Source organism: Lynx canadensis, chromosome C1, assembly GCF_007474595.2.
Source record: "Lynx canadensis isolate LIC74 chromosome C1, mLynCan4.pri.v2, whole genome shotgun sequence".
Lineage (NCBI taxonomy): Eukaryota > Metazoa > Chordata > Mammalia > Carnivora > Felidae > Lynx > Lynx canadensis.
The window spans coordinates 161,068,982-161,090,435 of record NC_044310.1 but is presented as its reverse complement, the minus strand read 5'-3'; the positions used below and the strand labels follow the sequence as shown (position 1 = coordinate 161,090,435).

Below are 21,454 nucleotides of genomic sequence, written 5' to 3'. Positions count from 1 at the left end.
TTGCTGTGTTGGGGCAGTGGCTCTCAGGTCAGGGGCTGAAAGGAGTTTCAGAGACCCCCTGGGGTGGAAGGGGTATAACATCACGAATATGTGTTTGCCTTTGTCCTTTCTATGTGATCTTGAAAGGACACACAGGCACACAGACCTGCCTTTCTGATCACTGCTCTGGTCAGTGTTACCAACTGACTTTATCGCCTTAGGGAAGTCACAAAATATCCCCATGCCTCAGTCTCCTCATCTGTAAAAGGGGATGATAATACTCGAACCCCCAACTTCATAAAGTTCTGGGCAAGTCGAAGAGCTTAAATAGAATTTGTGGAAGTTCTCTAAAAATACCACGTAAAGCATGCTACTGCCCCCCAGATTTAGATCACATTCTTGTAGATCTTGGTTTATGAGAGTTCATAATCTTTTCCAGCCAGGCTGTGTAAACAGTTCCACTGTAGGGCAGCACAGCTTAGTAAAGGTTAAATAATATAAAGCAATTTATACCAAGGGCCAAAGCCACCTACTCATTTCCATAATCAGAAGGAAGAAAGGTAAAAAACACAAAAACATTAAAAAAAATTCCTGAGTTTTTGAAAGGCTCTCTTATGTTTCCACCATAAATAACTGGGACTGGGAAAGCCCAAAGGTTGTGTGGTCTCCCACATAGGTGTGCAGATTGCTGTTCTCTTCCCCCTGCTCCAGCCAGCACTGCCAGGCAAAGGTGAAGACCGGATGTGCTCTTTACCACAGGAAAGCACATATGTTCAGAGTTTCGGTTATCCCCTCCTTCCAAATATGCAAAGGCACCTGTCCCTTGCAACAAGGCTGTTCAGTCTCCTAGAAAAAATGGCTATCCTGTGAACCAGAAATTCATAAGTAACATTTTACCAAATCTTTCTTCAAAAAGGCAGCTTTTCCAAATTAAGAGATAACAGCATTTGAATCTGAGGGTTTGGATAGGCTGTTGAACCCTCAAATTTTTGGCAAAATAATTCGGAGCATTTGGCAAACTGGCGTGTATAAAATGTCAAGCAGCATTTACTTCTTTGTTTAGCTCTGGAAATCAGACTCTGTATGGGATCTAAACTATTTGGCTCAAGAAAATTGCTAGCTGGGGTCACTTGTGCTCCCCACCTTCCTGTGCTAGAGCTCCCTGAATTTAGAAAGAAGTCTCCCAGCCATGGGCCACATTTAGCATTTTATTTTTAGCACTGTGGTGATACCAAAAACATGGAAGTAAACAGGAGGTTGTCAGGCATATCTAAATAGCAGGAGAAGATTAAATTCATGTCAGGGAGAAATCTAACTGGCCCCTGCAGTAAATAAATTGTTTCCCATGAAGTGCCATTAAATAGAATATTTATAAGTTGCTTGCTTTTTCTGATGTTGATGGAGATGATTTTCATGTACTAGGTTAGCTCAGCTTTATGCATTTTACTGATTTTATTCTGGCTAAGTTGGGCCGTGCTGATGTACATGCATGTTTCTACTGCCCTCTACTGGCGAGATGGTGTCATGTTGGACATTGACTTGAACGGCCTTCTAAATACAACTTTTCTAGAACTTTGTTTGCTGAAGGACTCAATAAACTGGAGGAGGCACAAAGCCACGGTAGTTCAGAGCAAAAAGAGGTCACAATTTTGACTTCAGCAGCAGTGCTATAAGATGGTAATTTATTATGTATTGATGTCCAGTATTCCAAAAGCCATATGAAATGAATCTTTTACAAGAGTTCAGTTATTCTGAAGCTCCTGTGATTGTTCCTTGTGCATAAGAAGATCCTATATCTTGCTTTTTTTTTTTTTTTAAGGTGCAGCCTAAGGGAACAAAATGAAAATGCAGCTCAAATGTTTTTCTCTTCTTAAGCTAATGATACTTACTGGGCTGCTATCTTAATAAATTTTTTTAAGAGCTGAACACGCTTGCTGGGCTGAGAACAAAGGCAAATCTCAGTGACAACCCAAAACTGAATTTCATTAAATCTCCTCAGGAACAAATCCAAGTTTGCTGTGGTCTTTTTAAAATTATGCCTTCCAAATGTGTGATAGATTAGCTCCAGCTAGAAAAGAAAGGAAAACAATTTCATTTCTTTGTTTTTCAATCAAAACACCAATGAGGCTTCTCTATTTGTCAAGACAAATTGACATGGGTCAGCACATGTGAATACAATCACTGGCCAGGATTCAACTCGTACCACAGAGCTAGAGGGCTTCAGGGAGGCTTGTTAAATATATAACTATACACGAGGTGCCGTTGGCTTAATATACTCAGGAAGACATAGCTTGCTGTAAACCATTAAGATTTTTCTTTAATACTCAAAGACTTTACAATAGGCTTTATTAATCAACTCAATATTTACAAAAAGGATCATGTGGTTTCCACATTGCAGCACATAACCGACATTGGCATTGGAGTAATGCCAGTAGACTTCATCCAGGATTGCAATGGTGCCTACTAATGCTCTCAATCGAGCACCTTACCTCATGCACACAGTTGAAGAGTTCCCAATCATAAATTGTCATCTGGTATGCTAAATCTTTGGAGCTCATCAGTTCAAAAGTTCCCATTGTTCCAACAGTTGGGCCTTCCTGCTCTGGCAAGGGAGTCTATGAATAATAATGCAAAAATACATCAGAATCTCAGAGCAGAGAAGTACTTTAAACATTTTTTAAATTGGATTGATTTATTTATTTTTGAGAGAGAGAGAGTGACAGAGCGAGTGAGGGGCAGAGAGAGGGGAGAGAGAGAGTGCAGAGCCCGGAAGGGGCTCGACCTCACCGGATGAGGGGCTCAAACTCATGAATCGTAAGATCATGACCTGAGCCGAAGTCAGACGCTTAACAGACTGAGCCACCCGGGGGCCCCAGATAAATACTTTTAATGCTGAATGCTTTATGGAGGGCCCGAGGGGAAAGGATTCTGGAGATGTTTTCAGGAGGGTCTTGAAACTTTGATTTTGCCCAGAGGAGAAAGATGCCTCTGCTCTTAATGCCCACTAGCTTCAGTGCCATCTCACTGTCATCAATTCCAGGGACTGAAAAACGTGGACCATGGTAATTAAGATTTGGGAAGGAGTGACCTGTGCTGGGGCCTGGGAGATCCCTGGAAACAACGCCTCTTGTCTGGTGAAGATATAAGAATTTCTTGGGGAGGTTTTCCTTCTGTGTTCCACTGAAGCTGTTCTGGAGCAGGTGCTGGCATGGCAGCTGTGGACATTTAGCCACAGCACTCCCTACTGCGGCAGGAGCCAGAGACTGCGGTGACGGTGCTGTCCATCCAGCTCTTACAACACACTGCCTGGGTTACTAGGTGACAGAGGGCTCTGTGCACTGAGGTTACATCTCCACTCTCTGAGACATGCTGAGCCAGAAACGATATCCACATGGTCAAGGTGTTTTGGGCTAGGGCATCAGAAAACCAAACGCTGCTACTTTCTGGAACGCCCTCATTCAAAACTTTCAATCCCACTGACTCATCTCACCTTGTATTTTTTGATAAATGACCTAGAGTGTTTCTCCTCAGTAAAACGAATGATTTGCATACATTGGAAACTTATGTATAATATGTGAATATTTATGGCTCTGTAATATATGTCCAAAGTTACAAAGGCACATGAATGGAAGGGGAATTTTCCATAAACCACAAGAGACTCAATAATAGAGAACAAACTGAGAGCTGAGGGAGGGAGGTGGGTGGGGGAAGGGCTAGATGGGTGATGGGTATTAAGGAGGGTACTTGTGATGAGCACTGGGTGTTGTATGTAAGTGATGAATCGCTGGGTTTTCCTGAAACCAATACTGCACTGTATGTTAACTAAAATTTAAATTAAAAAAAAAGAGAATTTCCCTAATATCACGCTAGCCATATTGGGATATTCAATATTTAGGTTGGAAACCCGAATATTGTGCAAATTCTATCATCCTCGTTATCATCATCACCATGCATAACCACTATATTCCTCAAGTGCTCACTGCATTCTGGACACTGAAGAAATGACGCATTCAGGATGTAAGGGGTCCCTGCAATATTAGTCTAAGGGAGGAGTGAGCCCTGACCAGAGAGTACCGCTCTGCACTCAATAAACAGCTGCTGCCATTCATTTGTGGGTATAAAGGACAGACAGAATCAACACACACCTGACACCCAGATACAGACAGACACGTGGGAGAACATGAATGGGCTTTTTGAGAGTTAGTGGGCATTTCGAATGAATTTTGCGGCTGAAGAGGTTCTTGGAGACCAAGAAGCCGGGCTGTAAAAGATTCAACAGGCAAACCTGGGTGGGTTAGAACAGCAAGGTTTCCCCAGAGCACTCAAGTTGGTCTGTTGAAGGATAGCAAGGGAGGCAGGAAGGTTGGGAAGCTGTCATGAGACGTGTTTATCGGAAACAAAGAGCCTAGGGGAACCGAACAGCTTTACAAAGTCTGTGAGTACCAGACAAGGGGCTGGGGTTTTGCATAGACTGGCTTCAGAGAGCAACAGACTCTAAATGCAAACCTCACTCTAACTCCACAAATTCCCTTATCTCCTGAATGTCTGTTTCTGGCACTGGGAACTCAGTGTCACAGTACCGGGTACACAGGCTTTTTAAGGGGATTGAACGGGAATAATTTGAGTGTATCCCGTAAGCACAGCGCCTGGCACAGAGAAGGTCCCCATTCGCAGCCCCTTCCAAATTATTGTGTCCCCGCACGTACTGCAGCAATACAAATGTCCGGGGAAGCAGGATCTGTACAATACCTGGATGTAAGAGCTAAGCACTGTTGTTCCGGATTCACGCTATGCAGGGCATGGACGGCAAGGAAGAAAAACATTTACTCCCAAGTTTTGAAACTTAGGGAACTGACCTGAATCTATGGGTAAGTAGCTTGTGGAAGCAAGTAAGGAGAACGGTTTTAAGCAGGCCAGGTCTCAGGTGGAAAGTTGGGGACACTTTTAAATACTGGGTCTGAGGACTCCTTGTCAGGCTCAGACAGGCTCTCCACGTTTTCCCTTTCCTCTTGCAGCTGCTGCTGTGAACAGCAGTTCTGTGGAACTGCCCTCCTGCTCTCTCCCTCTGCAGCCTGCCCAGCTCTCCGACTCTTTTCCCTGGGGCCTCATGGCTTCTCATAGAGGGGAGAAACCAACCCAACAACTGTAGGGACGATGCCAATATTAAAAAAATAGATCAGGGGCGCCTGGGTGGCTCAGTCGGTTAAGCAGCCGACTTCAGCTCAGGTCATGATCTCGCAGTCCGTGAGTTCGAGCCCCGCGTCGGGCTCTGTGCTGACAGCTCAGAGCCTGGAGACTGTTTCAGATTCTGTGTCTCCCTCTCTCTGACCCTCCCCTGTTCATGCTCTGTCTCTCCCTGTCTCAAAAATAAATAAAACGTTAAAAAAAAATTTAAAAAAAGATCAAATTCTTTAAGTCATGGATGCTGGTCTACCACTGCTGCATCCCCTTTGAGAGAGTAACAGAATTTCTTTTTTTCGAGTGGGCAGGGCTTACCAAGCCTTCTCCCTCCTTGACAAAGGGCAGGCTGATCCCTTCCCTCCATGAAACACAGAAGAGGCAGTCTAAGTGGCCAAAGTGGCTCTTCTAAGTGAAGTGGGGAATTTACATGCTGATCCTGGGGGCCCAACAGATCACTTCCTTGCTCCACTTCCTCATAGATGGTCCTATGGAAGTTTCCTACCAGATGAAGCACAGCAGAGATTCTGTGGGGTCTACACTGCACAGGCAGGTCTGAATACTGCCTATCCTGAGGCACAGAACTCCCATATACTCTCCCCCTGGGAGAACAGCATTGTTACCCGCCCCCCATCCCCCAATATCCAGTTGAAGAACCTAAGATATAAAAAGGATATGCTGATTGTCAGTGACAAAGAGATGGCTAAAGTAAGCTGCCACCCCAGCATCCCTCTTTCTCCCTCTGTGCCTGGCTCTGCAATGGCATTTGTCACATTGGATTCTCCTTACACTCTGGAGTCCCTCACTATACTCTGAGCTCCTTGAGGCACAAAAACCATGAAGGATTCGTCTTCAAGACCATCCCAGAGGCAGAACCATCCATGATGCCTGGAATGATATAATAGGCCCTAAATAAAAGTCTAAGGAACTAGTGAATTGGTAAGAGTAGAACCAGATTACAGTATAATGGGATTTTATTATAATTTGTCTGTACTCACATTTATGCTCAAATAAAGTGTCAAGAGAGTAAAGCTGCAGGTTCCAAGCCTTTAACCAACTAGGATAAATTGATGGCAATCTGCTATTTCTAGACAACACAATTTAGCCCTACGATTTGTTCTGCTCCAGGCTGTTTGTGTTAGTCTCATCTCCCTAACATGACCATAACTGTCATAAGAATGGAGTCTCTGGGCTGACTGGTCTAGTTCTAGTGTCACACAGAAGCCAGCATAGCACCAAGTACAAAGCAGACACTTCCTAAGTATGTGTTGATAGATCAAAGAGTTTGGCCAACATTCTGTACTGCAGAGTCATCTTGCATACGTTCTTCCTAGAAAGACTGTCCTCAGAGAAATCTTTAGAAACCTGGACAAGGCCCCATGTCTCTGGTGTTGTGAGGCAGGTAAGGTTCAACCATTTCTTAGTATGATGACGTAAAACTGTGCTCCAGTGGATGGCAGAGCACAGACATGGAGGAAGCTAACAAGTTCATTTCCCCAGTACTTGTTGCCAAGTAAATGCCTTTCAATTACTCAGGCCTTAAAATGGAAGACTAGCAAGGACTAAGAATTCATAAGGTTGCAGGATGATGTGCGGATAAACAGAGGCTTAAAAAGTCAGTATCTTGCCCTACAGGGAGCTGGAAAAAGTCCATACTGTCCATCCAGACACCATGTCTTTGGATAGTATGGCCAAGAACCAGTTGGCAAGACAGGCTGAACGCTGTGTGGCCAACACATCATGCAGCACCTGTAAATAGGGCTACAGCTGACCTGGCTTATGATGGTGTTCATTTCCAGGAGAGGGCAGCACGACTCATTTATGACAGTCTCCCCCCCTAATCCCTCAGTGTTGGGAAATACCTTTTAGAAAGCAATGAATAGATGACTAAAATTCTAAATGAAGAGGGCTGTGCGTAGACAGATCTTCCAGTACCAGTGGTTGAGGCAAGCAAGGGTGCTCATGGGCAGTGACGGATGCAGGACAGTCAGAGAACGAATGCCATGTCTGCTAAGTTCCCCTCCAGGGGGATTTAAGATACAACAGCTGCATTGCAGTGCACAAAATGGCTCCCCCCAGACTAGAACACAGAATTACCATGAGGCCAAAGCAAGCTCTAAAATGTTCCTGAGAGGAGAGGAATCTTGATTTCCTTCTAATGTCTGTTTTTTTTTTTTTTTTCTTCAACGTTTTTATTTATTTTTGGGACAGAGAGAGACAGAGCATGAATGGGGGAGGGGCAGAGAGAGAGGGAGACACAGAATCGGAAACAGGCTCCAGGCTCCGAGCCATCAGCCCAGAGCCTGACGCGGGGCTCGAACTCACGGACCGCGAGATCGTGACCTGGCTGAAGTCGGACGCTTAACCGACTGCGCCACCCAGGCGCCCCTCTAATGTCTGTTTTGATGACATTTGAATGTATTTATGCAACACTCATGTGGTTAAATTCTCTGAAATGTGAGGCTGGTTACCTCTCGCTCCTGTGTTGCACTTTTCTTAGTAAAAGCAGCCCTGTGTGTCCAAAGATGGAAAAAACTAGTTCTCGTCCTCTGAACTGGCCCCATAGGTTTTCCAAGATACGTTGAGAGCTATGCACCAACATGTCTAATTTTTACAGGGTAAATAGAAATGAACCCTACCATAAACCCTACCTGCATAAAAGAGAGTAGGTTACTCCGTTGCTAACATGAGCCCATTAATCCTTTTAATTTGCAGACAGCTCTGTGTGGGCTTGGAACAAATATTTTAGAAACTCAGGGAAGAAAGGGCTGGCCTCTGGTATTTCCTACACAAGTTAGACCACTTCCAGGAAACAGAATTTTTCTTAGACTGGAGAGTGGCTTTGCCATAATACCTTTTCTACATCTCCCTAAGGAGTATGATACATTGCAATATCTGGTCTTAAAAATTTTTTTTTCTATCCTGGTCTAAGTATTCAGATTTTTAACATTAATATTTAAATTGGAGGGATTTCAAGGAGGTGATTTACTACAAACAGTTCTAAAAGCTGAATTAGGCCCCAGTCATGGTGCTACTTGGCTAATTTTCACGAAAGAAAATCTAAAGCTCAGAGTGTATCAAATGAACACCTGAGGCTTACCTAATAGAGCACAGAAAAAGAAAAAGCCGAGTAATATTCAAGAGTTTTTGGCAACTAGGTTCAACGTAACTGCAAAATTAAGCTCCAGACAAGTTTTTCTGATTGCAGACACTACTCTGAGGAGGCCATCCACACCTACCAGTGAATCGAATTGCTCTCGCGGGCAAGCAAATAGGCGTCCATTAATGGTGAGCGTCGTAAATACTGAAACATCATTAGGTTTGAGCACCACCTTTTCTGTGAACATAAAAAGCATGAGATTGCCTATTAAATGCATCTGAGATTTGCTGCACTGCCCTAATCACACCAACAAATTGCCGGCTCGGTGAATTACCGGAACACGCAGAGCGACTGCATAAAATACAGTCCTGAAGGGACCCACTGAATAAAAAAGACACGGCATTCATGCAGGCACATGACACTCAGAATGCCATCAGAAATGACCACAAAACAGGAATGGAAATACCCGAGGGTCAATTCCCCCAGTTCTGCGCTGCAACTGTAATTATATATAAAAACCACATTTGCTATTTATATAACAAATTATGTTTCCAGATGGTAATAATGCCCAGCACTTTGGAGATGGAAAGATCACTTGTAGAAAACTTAGGGGGTTTCTGAGATCTCAAATAGATTTTAGATGTAAAATTCACTATTATTTTTTCACTCAGTCCCTCATTTGGAGGGCAATTGCGTTACCTGGATTAAGCCTCCTATATTGTAAAAATTAATTCATTCAACAGATATTTATTTAGCATTTACTATTTGCTGGACACTGCTCCTAGTATTGAGGATACAGAAGGGAGCAAACAAACAAAAAAAAATCCCAGTCCAAAAAGAGCCTGCATTGCAGTGAGGGATGCGCACAGTGAGAAAGACAAACATATCAGAGAGCGAGCGGCCAGGAGGAGAAAAAAACAATAGGGAAGGAAGCAAGGAAGTCTGTATAAGCAGGAGAGGATACAATTTTAGAAAGAGAACCAAAGAAAGTAAGGAGGGGGCCTCGGTCAGACACTGACATTTGGGTAAAAAACTGAAGGAAGGTGAGGAAGGACCCAGGATAGCTTGGGAAGTGTGCCAGCGGGATGGGCGAAAAGGGACATCCTGGGTCCCGTGTGACTGGGGCAGAAATAGAAGAGGATATCTAGGGAATCCATGATGCATCTAAAAATCCTGCAGCAGTAGAATCATTTGCCTTCAGACATGGCAAAAATGGCTTACCCGATCCTGGAGGATCCCCAGTGGCTATGAAATCATTGCCAGACCAGATGGGCTTACTGCTCCTTCCTCTGGACTCACTGCAACGTGTGCGGACGGTTCCAAAACTCTTGCCAGTATGGATTGTAACTCGTTACTAGCTACCTCCCACCCGCCACAGCACATCCCTCCGGTCCCAGTCATAGTCAGTGGCCAGTGGATATATATGGTGAATGAATATATGACATTTCAACAACGCATAAGGTAATCATGTAATCCCATGGGGAAAATATGCTTATTTTATCCGATGGGTTGAGCTCCTGCCCTCTCTACAGGGTAAGGAGGGGAACCATCAACAGATGGGAACAACTAGACCATGACCACCTCCAACTTCAGACTTCTGGAAACCTATGGCCTGTAGCTTCACGCCAGAGGCCCTCTTTGGGTCCACATTTCTCAGAGCTCGAAGGCCTTAAGCTTTTTTGTTTAGGGTTTACACAGAAAGAACTCCAGGCTGGCTTCCACACCAGAGTCCTCAGCTCCAGCTGGCCTCAGATCACTTCACCTTTTTCTGCTTTATAGTGGGTACCTACAAAATGGGGCATATTAGACACTCATCCAGCCCACTTCTAACCGTATTATTTTGTTATTTGTGGGAGCACACACAAGCACCAATTTGTCCCTCTGGATCCGCTTGGATGGGCCACGCTAACTCCTGGCAGGGTTTCTCATTGGACTGGATATTCCATTTTGCAGAAGCCCAAAGTGCTAATTAAGGCTGTTACCTCCTCCAGAGCTCATCTTGACGATGATCAGGCCTTCCCCAGAGCCTAGTTTGTCAGCAACTGCGCTGATGACTTCCTTCACCGAGGCGGCCACCGGCACCCGAATGGTTGTGTAGGTGTGGTCCATGCAATAGACTTTAAACAGAACTATTGGGAAGGCAGTAACAATATGGCAAATTGGTCTTGGGAATTCTTAAGAAAACCATCAGCAATGGGAAATGTTTAGATATCCTCCCAAATTGGCATCGTCTTGTCACTCTTACTATTGTATCTATTTGCAGTCACCTATGCCTATGCCTGCCCGCTTCCCAAACTCCTGACCTCAGCATTGGTCTGAGAATAGGTACACACGTGGCTTCCATCTCCAACTCAAAAAACGATAGCAGGGGTGCCTGGGCGGCTCAGTCGGTTAAGTGTCCGACTTCGGCTCAGGTCATGATCTCACGGTCTGTGAGTTCGAGACCCACGTCGGGCTCTGTGCTGACAGCTCAGAGCCTGGAGCCTGCTTCAGATTCTGTGTCTCCATGTCTCTCTGCCCCTATCCCGCGTGCACTCTGTCTCTCTCGCAAAAATAAATAAACATTAAAAAAAATAAAAAAAAAAAAGATAGCAGATTTTTGTGAAAAATCCATATAGAAGTGATGGGAAAAAATGAAGTATGTGTAGGCCTGTTTTCTGGGTGTGCCCTTGTCTGTGAGGGTTTCTTTTTCATAACACAGGAAGTGCTGTGCTGTAGGCGGATTGCTGGGTCACTGCTGCCTGGTGTGGTGGTGCGGAGTCAACATGAACACCTCTGCAAACAGGAGTGCTTCTGTCTAGGACGTGAACACGCTGACATTCCTGCTCACTTGTTCACTGCTTTGTGTACTCTGGGGCTGGGCCACAGCCCTTGGGGTACTGAGCTCAGCAAACCCATATACGACACCTACATGCTCACCTCTGAACACAAATCTTGGAAGCAATTGCAGCTACTGTAAGTCTTGGGTTTAGAGGCACTCCTAAATTACAATTTGTGGCTTCAAATGAAAATGTTATCATTATTATTAATTTTATTTTGGTTGTGATTCTCTAGACAAATCTTTAAGTGACCAAATGGTAATCGTCAGCATCTGCACCTCCCTGATGGCTGCCAACAAGGCTGTGCTCAGGATCAGAGTGCTTCCCCCTGGGCAGGAGTCCTGTTCTGCAGATGACCCTGGCCCTTCTCCTCTGTGTGACATTGCAAAGTGCCAGCTGCCTTCCTGCCAGCTCTTCCCAGAGGGGCAACCTTGACAACTAGTTCCTGACATAATCTTTCCTTCCTTCAGGAAAAGGTGGTAGTGAGGGAGAGGCTGAATCAGGGAAGTGTGGACCAGCACTTCCACTCAAGGCCCAGAGTTCAAGAAGATAAATAATCGGAACGCAAAAGGGCACCTTCAAGCAAACTATTTGGAGTGCCAAGACATAGTCCAAGAAAAGCTATCCTGTGGGGCTGAGGGTTCCCGGGGGGAGATTTTATTCTGACTTTGAGTAATCTGTACAACCATGAGTTGGAAGACACGTCTCACCTTCATCAGAGCCGCGGACAGGCTGGCGCTTCTGGGCTCTCTCATCGCCTGTGTTGAACTGTTGCAAAAGAACTTTGTGCTGTAAGAGTAATAACAGCTTTTAATGACCAATGTATATTTGCAACCCTGAGGAAACACACCCAAGAAATAGCCAGAGTCAAGAAATGAGGAAAACATATTTTCTTTTTACAAACACATCACTTTTCTATATTGCGCTATAATATTTCTGGAGAATTGTTATGCAACAGGGCACAATTAGAGAATCCTAATCCATTGTCACTTACCTTCTTTTGTGGAGCCTTTGCATCTTCTGAACTACGAGAAAGAGAGAAAGCACATTATTTAATAGCATTGGTACCGTTATTTTGAATTACTTCATTTGTGTATAACTTTAATCTTACATCACAAAAATGAAATGGCAGCAATCCTTAGGGAGCAATATGAGCCTCTTAATTTTTTTTTAATGTTTATTTTTGAGAGAGAGAGAGAGAGTGAGAGAGAGAGCAGGAGCAGGGGAAGGGCAGAGAGAGAGAGGGAGACACAGAATCCAAAGCAGGCTCCAGGCTCTGAGCTGTCAGCACAGAGCCTGACATGGGCTCGAACCCACGAACCATGAGATCATGACCTGAGCTGAAGTCAGACGCTTAACCAACTGAGCCACCCAGCCACCCCAAACCTCTTTATTTTAATACCAGGAGACCAAGCACAGAGGAGACACAAAGAGATCAGCTCTCATCACAGGCAGATCCCCGGCAGAACTGATGTTGAAAACCATTTTCTAGCTTTCAGGTCTTTCTAGCAGCAGACACTCTTTCCAGTATTTACTGTATGGCTCAAAGTACAGTGTGTGAAACCTTCCATGTTTTCACTAAGAGGACACAAACATTCACCAGCAACAGCTCTGGCAGTAGAAAGTGAATTTTCCATAAAGTAATTCCTCCTAAACTTTCTTTAAATGCCACTATTACTGGATTCACTGCCTCGAACAAAAAGGACCCAAGTTTACTGAGTGAGATGCCCCATAGGAAGATCTTTGCCTTGTCCCAGGCTTTCTCTTGGCAGATGTCCAGCAACAGAAGACAGCTGAGCAGAACTTCCCCCCTCTTTATCTGGCCTCATCACACCTACGCCTGAGGCCCCGTCCCCTCAAACCAGAACACTGTGTGCCTGCTGAAAACTGGCTTTCACCTTTTGGGGGCAAAGGGCTTTTTGTAAGATGTTTGGCCTGAGAGGCAGGCACTTACTTCATGAAAACACACCCAAAGCCAAGCCCCTCCTTACATTTGTTTGACAATCTTCTCTAACTCAGGCAGTTGCTCCTTGAGGGCAGCAATCATCCGGGCATCATCTGATACAGACACATAAAACTCCTGTAATTGGCAAAAGTCACAGGCTTTTAATAAGAATTGCAAAGGTGCACAATTCTGTAAAGATCAATAAAGATGTGTCCTTATGTTATCTGCTTTGCTAGCCATCTCCAGACTATGGTTTCACAGACTGGAGACGAAAAAGAAAAAGAAAACATTACAATATGTCTAAATTCAAAATTGCAAGTGAGAAAAGGATTTAGAAATAGGTAGTGGTGAGGGTTACATAACATTGTGAATTAAATAATGCCACTGAACTATGTCCTTGAGAATGGTTAAAACGACAAATTTTATGTTTGATATATTTTACCACAATAAAAGAACTCGAATTGTTTTTTAATTGCAAATGAATTGTTCATGTGATATTTATCGGAAAGGCAACGTAATGCAATGTTTCAGAATGGGTCACTTTATAACCTACGCTTCAAGAGCACTTTTTCATCTCTATTTTTTCAGGGAAATTTTAACATTTATTTTAAATATTATTTTAGCATTTGTTGTTTAATATTGCCCACTGATGGTGGTCGATTTTTGGTAGTAAAATGCTGGCATAGTCTTCAGTACCATACTGAAGTTATGCTGAGTTTGTACCAACTCAGGACTCTTTATGGACGTCCTGGGAACTATCCTGATGGCCCGGCAGCAGCAGCTGGGCCCTGCTTTGTTGAGGAGCAGAAGATGACAACTGTGGCAATGCCTTCTTAACCACCACTGTGGTCCATCTGCAAAACAGTCCTTTGTTCAACCTGTAGAGGCCAGGAGTCAATGTATGAGCCAGGCTACTGTTTTTCCTTTATATTTTCAAAATACTTCTTTCCACAGCTTTTGGGGACACTCATAGTTCCTCTTCCTCCCTTCCCCACCAATCTGCCTGCCAAATTACATGATTACACAGGAGAGAAGGGGTACATTCCTTTTGGATAATTCATTCTTGAACATACAGACTGATAAAGTTTGAAATAGAAGCCACATTGCCTTTTGCCTGCATAGAAGATCCTCATCTAAGTTTTGGAGGACAGAGTGAGTCATCAAGGACTCAGTGCCAGGGTCAATGTTGCAATGTGGGGCTGGGACCATGGGAAGGAAAAGAGAAGTTCAGCTCAAAGCAGTGCTTACAAAATAAATCGTGTCCCTTTGGAAACCACTTCATGGTCCTAGAAAGTCCTCAATAAAATGATCTGTTTCACTCCACTCAAAAATAGGTACCATTTGATCTAGTAATCCTATTTCTAGGAATGTAACCAAGGACAGATCTACTTGCTGAAAAAGGTTCACTGTACTATTATTTGAGGAATGTGAAAACTGTAAATGATGTAAATATTCAACAATATGAGGAAAAGAAGTATATCTGTGGCAGAGCTACTCAAAGGTCATTCGAAATTTTTATTAGAAAGACTGTATTGACATAGAAAAATTCCTTATATAAAGTGGAAAAAGCAGCCTACAAAATGATGGGTACTATGTGATTATAACCATAGAAAATACACAAAGAAAAAGAGACCAAATGAAAATACATTAAAATGCTAGCTGTTATTGAATGAGTGGCCGGATAATGGCTGAAGTTGTTCTCCATTCCTCTCAGAGTACCCTTCTGATGAACATGTTAACAGAGAAGAGAATTTGCAATCACAGTCTCTCCAGGGAAGCTACCATGCTTATGGAGAGTCCTGAATCGTAAGACAAAGACGTACTCTGGGAAGGGATGACCCCACATACCTCGAGGAAAGCCACGGCCACATCATCCTCTTGTAGCACGTCCCCGTGCACGGCGGCCCACTGCAGCACCAGGCGGATGACTCGCCTCTTATTGTTGAGGGTGTAGTCTGTTTTCTCCTGCTCCGTGCCTTGTGAAGGCTGTGCGTGGTAAGTGCCTCGGAGTCAAGGAAGACATCTAGCCATTTCACACTCATTTCACTGAGCTACTTGCAAAGGTAGAGAGTGACAGGTCCCGGTTTCAGAAAGCCAGCCTTCTGGACTGATGGCATTCCTTCCTCAGGCCCACAAGAGAAGCCCCGCCCATGTAAAGATTCTGGAGCAAATGCATACAAACCTTTGCTAATGTCTGCGGACTTTGACATGACAGTTGTCCAAGGAATGAGACTTGCATGACTCCACCTGGACTTGTGTGTTGACAGGGGTTCTTTCTGTGCCTAGCTCTGGCTACCACCACACTCCCTGCCTGACCTTCACCTGGCCCTTCACCTCTAGGGTAGGGAATGCTTCCTACTGTTGCTTGTCTCTCTAGCTTGTCCCTTGCCATCTCTTTTTGCTTCCCAGAATTCTGCATATATCTCTATTAAGCCACTTCATTGTATACATTTCAGCTAAACCCTTCTGAGTGAGCATCTAAATTCTGCTGGAGCTGTAATTCATACCAGGAGTGCATGGGGGAAAGTGAGGCTGGAAGAAGACAGGCTCTCCCATTGTTAGGAAGAGGAAGGGTTCCTACCATATAGGTCTGGTAAGGGACTCAGACACACTCTTTACATCATAACTTCTCCTGTCTAGAACCACAACATAACTCATATTGGCTTTTTGTGCATTTATGGCTAGTCATCTTAACTAAACTAGAAGCTCCTGCAGGCCTAGGAAGATACATTAAATACCTTGTATTCTGTACCATGCTTAGCACAGTGACTTTCAGCTAGCAACTGTATTTATCCATCAATACAATAAATACATAATTGAATGCCCACTATGTGTAAGGTAAGGGCTTCTGCTCTCAGTTTACATTCATGTGTGTATTACAGTAGAGAGAATATAGTATGTGATCAAGAAAGATTTTAGATTAGACATACCATTCCTTTTTCAGTGGTTTATAGTAGTTCCTACTGCAATTAGACAATTAGTTCATGGAACAATTTCCTCTTTATAATTTACCCTGTATCTTGCACTAGAGTACTTCAGTTAAGCATCCTTCCCTTTCTACAAGTGAGCAAACTGACTGTAAAGGAGCAAAAATAGCCAGGATTACATGGTGAGACTATAGAGTTGATTTTGACCAAGACTCTTAATTTCCAACTACTTCTCTTCCCCGTTACACAACACCCCTGTGCCTCATAGTTGGCTATAAGACTGGCTATGCCTTAGCTTACGACCATGACTTAAAAGGCTCAGTAGAAAACTGCCTTGTGGCAGTGCTGTGCTTGAGACCTAAACCAGTAAAGGGCCTTTTCTAAAGGGACTATAAATAATCATGATCAAGGTAAATGACAGAACCTTAAAGCAAAGTTTACTGCATGTAAATGGGTTGCAAAATGACTTTCATAAATTGAGCACAGGATTCATAAAAAAGAAAATTGCTCAACCTGTATTGCTACAATTCTTTCTGAGCTTACAATAAAAAAACGGGAAGAAAGATCACTTTATGCAAAAATTATTTCTTTTCTGATTAACCCTTAGGTCTCTTGCTTGTATATACACACAACTCAGTTTTTCTTTCCCAAGAACTGCAGTGCTGGGCACTACATTTTATCACTATTTTTTTTATGGTATCTTAGCAACACAGTCTGGCACACAGTGGGCACCAAATGAGTTATTCTTGACTGATTGGAAAATACATAGTGTTCCACCCAAGAGTCAGTAAGAGAGAGGGAGAGAGAAAGAGATTGTTCTTCTTACTTGCACAAGACTGCAATGGTTTGGAGTATTAAGGTTGATATCAAGTGGATATAATGCTAACTTTCCAGGTTATTTTGACTTGGGACTCAGGAAGTAATGCAAACGCTTGTGAGTTGGATACAGTGCTATCAGCAGCATACCTGTGGCTAATCTATAAGGCCTTAGGATAGGATACTAAATTTACATCATCTCTGTGGGTCAGGACAAAGATTTTTCTTGGCTTCTTTCCTATGGGGGAAAATCTTTATTTTGTCTGCAATGAGACAGAACACAGGATTGGAAGAATTAACATGATGAACCTATAAATGTGTATGGAGCTTTATAGTTTGTAATAAATATGCCCAATGCACTCACATGATTGTATAACGCTCTCTATAAATATTTACAGATGAAACAGAGAGGAGAGATCTGCCTGAGGCTGTTCAGTGGATAAATGGCAGGGTTTATAAATCCAGACAGGGCTCTTTCCATTGTCATCACCACCATCCCGCCCCCAGTCCTAAACAGTGGCTATAGTGACTGGACATTAGTGCTTGGGTTCATGAAATTATTGAGAATGATTGCATCTGGGAAGCAAAAATCCTAATGAGAAAAATATTCCTGTCTTTCTTTCTGCCTTCCTTCCTTCCTCCTTCTTTTTTTGCCTAAGTTCTAAGTTTCCCAGAGCCGACAAGTACTTTCTAAACCAGCTCTGAGTGTCCTCTGCTCTTAATGAGTGGTTCCACAGCCTCCTGGGAGCCAGCAATGACCAAATCCAGAGGGACGAGAATGAGGCTTGCTTTCTTTTCTCATGAAAGTTAAGTATTTTTGCCTCTGGGAAAATAAAAGGAAGCACTGATTTATTTCACAAAGTCTCCCTTTCCCCTCACAGATGTTACTGGAGGTGGGGGTAATAGTACTTTTAGAAGCGGAATCCAGAAAGATGCTCAAGGACTCTGCCCCTCCACAGGCAACATATTGTTCTATTCCTGAACAGTCTGTTGAGCCAGATTCTCAAGGGGCACAGAGAACACTTTATGTAATTGATTATACCTGAAATGCTTATTGATGCAGTATCGGGGCTTCTATTGATTCTCATAACACTTTCACCAGGCTTTTAGGAGATTTATTTTGATATTTTATTTAACTTTTACAAAAAAGGTGGAGAGAGGGGAAAAAACTATATTCCCTTCAGATAGCAGCCAAAAGGGGAAAGAAATCCTACCAGGTCCCTTGTCTTAATGCGATGTAAAACAATGCAACCTAAAAAGAGTAACATTTCAAGTATAGTTTGTTTATACATTCAAACACATCAGGAAGGTTGCAGAAACCATTACCTTTTTTGGCTAAAACCAGAATAATGCATTAACCACTTGATGGATAAAGTTCTACATACACGGCATAAAAATCTAGCTCTTCTCTAGGACAAGTAACAATTTAAAAAGGATTATCAACAGATACCACACATATAAACTTTCTTTTTCCACATAAGTTACTTTTAACATCTGAAGAACACTATCTGAAATATATACATGGCTAATGTCTATGTTATGTGCAGGTTAGCAGAGAAAATAAAAATGATCAGGAAATACTTGGATTAAGTAAGGCCGTGACTCCTGAGATCATGACAGTTAAGTTCAGGTAAGAAGCAATATGGCGGGGGTGCCTGGGTGGCTCAGTCGGTTGAGCATCCAACTTCAGCTCAGGTCATGGTCTCACGGCTCATGAGTTCAATCCCCACATTGGGCTTGCTGCTGTCAGCGCAGAGCCCACTTCAGATCCTCTGTTTCCCTCTCTCTCTGGCCCTCCCCCAAATATGCTCTGTCAAAAATGAATAAAACATAAAAAAAAAAAAGCAATATGGCTGCTTGAATTCATGGAGAAAAAGACACAGAAAGATAACACGGTGTCACATAAAGTGCCAGTTAAAAGTCCGTAAGAGAATCTAGAATTATTCACTGAATTTTTACTTTTATTTTTTATTATTATTTTTAAATGTTTATTTATTTATTTTAAGAGACAGAGAACGCACAAGCAGGGGAGGGGCAGAGAGAGACAAACAATCCCAAGCAGGCTCCGCGCTGCCAGTGTGGAGCCCAGTGTGGGCTCCATCTCAGGAACCATGAGATCATGACCTGAGCTGAAATCAAGAGTCAGATGTTTAACCAACTGAGCCACCCAGGTGTCCTTTACTGAACTTTTATTTTATTTTATTCAAAAAAATTTTTTTCAATGTTTATTTTTGAGAGAGAAAGACAGAGAGAGAGAGAGAGAGTGCACACGTGCACGTGCACGAATAGGGGAGGGTCAGAGAGAGAGGGAGACACAGAATCCAAAGCAGGCTCCAGGCTCTGAGCTGTCAGCACAGAACCTGATGCGGGGCTCACACCCATGAACCATGAGATCATGACCTGAGCTGAAGTCGGATGCTCAACCAACTGAGCCACCCCAGTGTCCCTGAATTTTTATTTTAAACACAATTAAGAAAAGGCCTTAATAGTCAAAATGGCCAAAGTCATCACGGACACAGTTGATTTCAGATGGTTCACAGAATCATAGAATCTGTGAGTTGCAAAAGCCCTTTGATTTTACCTCCAACTCCACCACTTCAGAGGTAAGGAAACTGAGGTAGAATGAGTTTAAAATGATTTTTTCCAAATCTATCAATGGAATTCTTGGGATTAGAACTCAGTTCTCTTATCCCTCTCCCCACTACTCTGTTTACCTATGTTGTCACATTTTGTCTGATATTAGTATCTCTTAATGCTAACATATATTATGTATGCAGCAGAATTAGGTGATTTAGAGGTTTATTAGGTAACGGAGAAATTTGTCTCAGATGCAGAAACTGATCCCCCTAAATCCTCAAAGAAGACAAAGCACATACAGAAAATCAAGTGTTAATTGTTGCAACTCCCTGACAATCTGACAGTCAGGAAGCAGAGGGTTTCCACTGTTCCTCTCTGCTGTAGCTTCAACCCGTGCTCTTGTCCAGAACCTGCTGATTTAAAAAGCAGTGGCTTGGGGGTACCTGGCTGGCTCAGTCGGTGGAGAATGTGACTCTTTTATTTAATCATTAAAAAAATTTTTTTTGTTTATATATTTGAGAGAGAGAGAGCGAGAGCACACGGGTCAAGTAGGGGCAGAAAGAGAACAGAGAGAGAACCCCAAGCAGGCTCCATGCTGTCAGCACAGAGCCTGATGTGGTGCTCGCACTCACGAACCGTGAGATCATGACCTGAGCTGAAACCAAGAGTCTGACACTTAACCTACCACCCAGGCACCCCTCAGTGGAGCATGCGACTCTTGATCTCAGGGTCCTGAGTTCAAGCCCTGTATTGGGTGCAGAGCTTGCTTAAAAAAAATAAAAAAATAAAAAGCAGTGGCTCATTGCTATTAACCAAACATTTGTGAGGATTCAAATCCTAACTTGAGGTTTCTCTTCTTATGGTAATAAGATTTTTCACCATCTGGGAGCATTAAATCAGAATCCTTAGCAGCAGGATCTGGAAACATAAAAAGTCCCAAATGTTTGTTGATTGACTGGTTACCTTAATTCAGTCACACTGTTTGGGGTGTTATATATAACCCAGTTTTCTAGAACAAACAAACAAACAAACAAATCACAGCTCCTTAAAAACCCTTTATCTACATTATCTGAAATTCCATTTTGTCAAGATGTCAAATACAGATGATAGATACATCCTAAATAAGTTCGTATTCGATATCACCAGGTGGACTAAGTCCACTAAGTACCAAACATCGGACGCATCTTTGAAACAGAAGCTTTTAGATACTGGGTATTTAATCCATAGGAGCACAGACTTTCAGAATGACTAAACCTTTGTCGAATTGGACCAGCCCCTTTGGCACCACAAACGTGGCTGAGGACAAATTGGATCTGTTCTCAGGGAGGATTAGAGCCGAGAATCTGGAGAGGTGAAGGCCACAGTGTAGGCTACGGTCTTTCTACCCTGCCAACAGCAGCCTTAATATTCCATTGAGTCATTTTCCTCATGCCGGCTCTGCCGTTCAAACACTGTAATTATTTCATATATTTTTACCTAGTTATTATCTTACTCACCACAGGCACCTGTAATTTTTCTGTATTTTTTTTACTGCTCATTTACTTATTCTTAATTCAGCTAATAATGGTTCCACGTATTAAAATTATCAAGGGGAAAGTAAGTGAAAACCACCTAGGACGTAGAGGCAGCAGATTCATTACAGCCTACAACAGGGAATAAAATATTATGTATACTTTTTGCAGTAAGTACATGCTAATTATGCAGCTATTTATAAAACACTTATCAACATTCAAACTGATACTCTTCAATGTTGTTGTTTTTTAAGCCCTGCTTTGCATACAAGATCTCTGCTTGCAGCTGAAAACAAACTTTGGGGGTCATCTGCCCACTGACTAGACAAAGCTTAAGTATATTCTTTACATTATGCTACATTCCTTTCATAATGGCACCGTAATTTATTTCTGTGGGCAATATTTATGTGGGGCTTTAAGGTTTATAATGTACTTTCACACACAGAGCCTCACTTGATCTTTACAACAACCTGATGAGCTGGGCAGGACAGGTATAATTACCCTTTCATATAGACGGGGTTCAGAAAGGTTAAGGATAATTGCTGAGTAATATAGTTTGTAAGACGCAGGCATTAAACACAGAGTTTTCTGACTTCAGAGCT

General features: G+C 42.9%; 1 protein-coding gene across 7 annotated transcripts in view; it reads right to left on the bottom strand.

The window, feature by feature from the left end:
- The window catches only part of RAPGEF4 (Rap guanine nucleotide exchange factor 4), a 292,034-nt gene that overhangs the window by 22,370 nt on the left and 248,210 nt on the right, over positions 1-21,454 (bottom strand). For all 7 annotated transcript variants that reach the window (XM_030326351.1, XM_030326353.1, XM_030326355.1 and 4 more), the window contains 8 exons: positions 14,870-15,020; positions 13,068-13,156; positions 12,071-12,101; positions 11,787-11,865; positions 10,240-10,386; positions 8,397-8,494; positions 2,469-2,594; positions 1,869-2,047 (listed from right to left, as the gene is read on the bottom strand). In XM_030326351.1, coding sequence (XP_030182211.1) covers positions 1,869-2,047; positions 2,469-2,594; positions 8,397-8,494; positions 10,240-10,386; positions 11,787-11,865; positions 12,071-12,101; positions 13,068-13,156; positions 14,870-15,020 — 900 coding nt within the window. The remainder of the gene's footprint in view (positions 1-1,868; positions 2,048-2,468; positions 2,595-8,396; positions 8,495-10,239; positions 10,387-11,786; positions 11,866-12,070; positions 12,102-13,067; positions 13,157-14,869; positions 15,021-21,454) is intronic.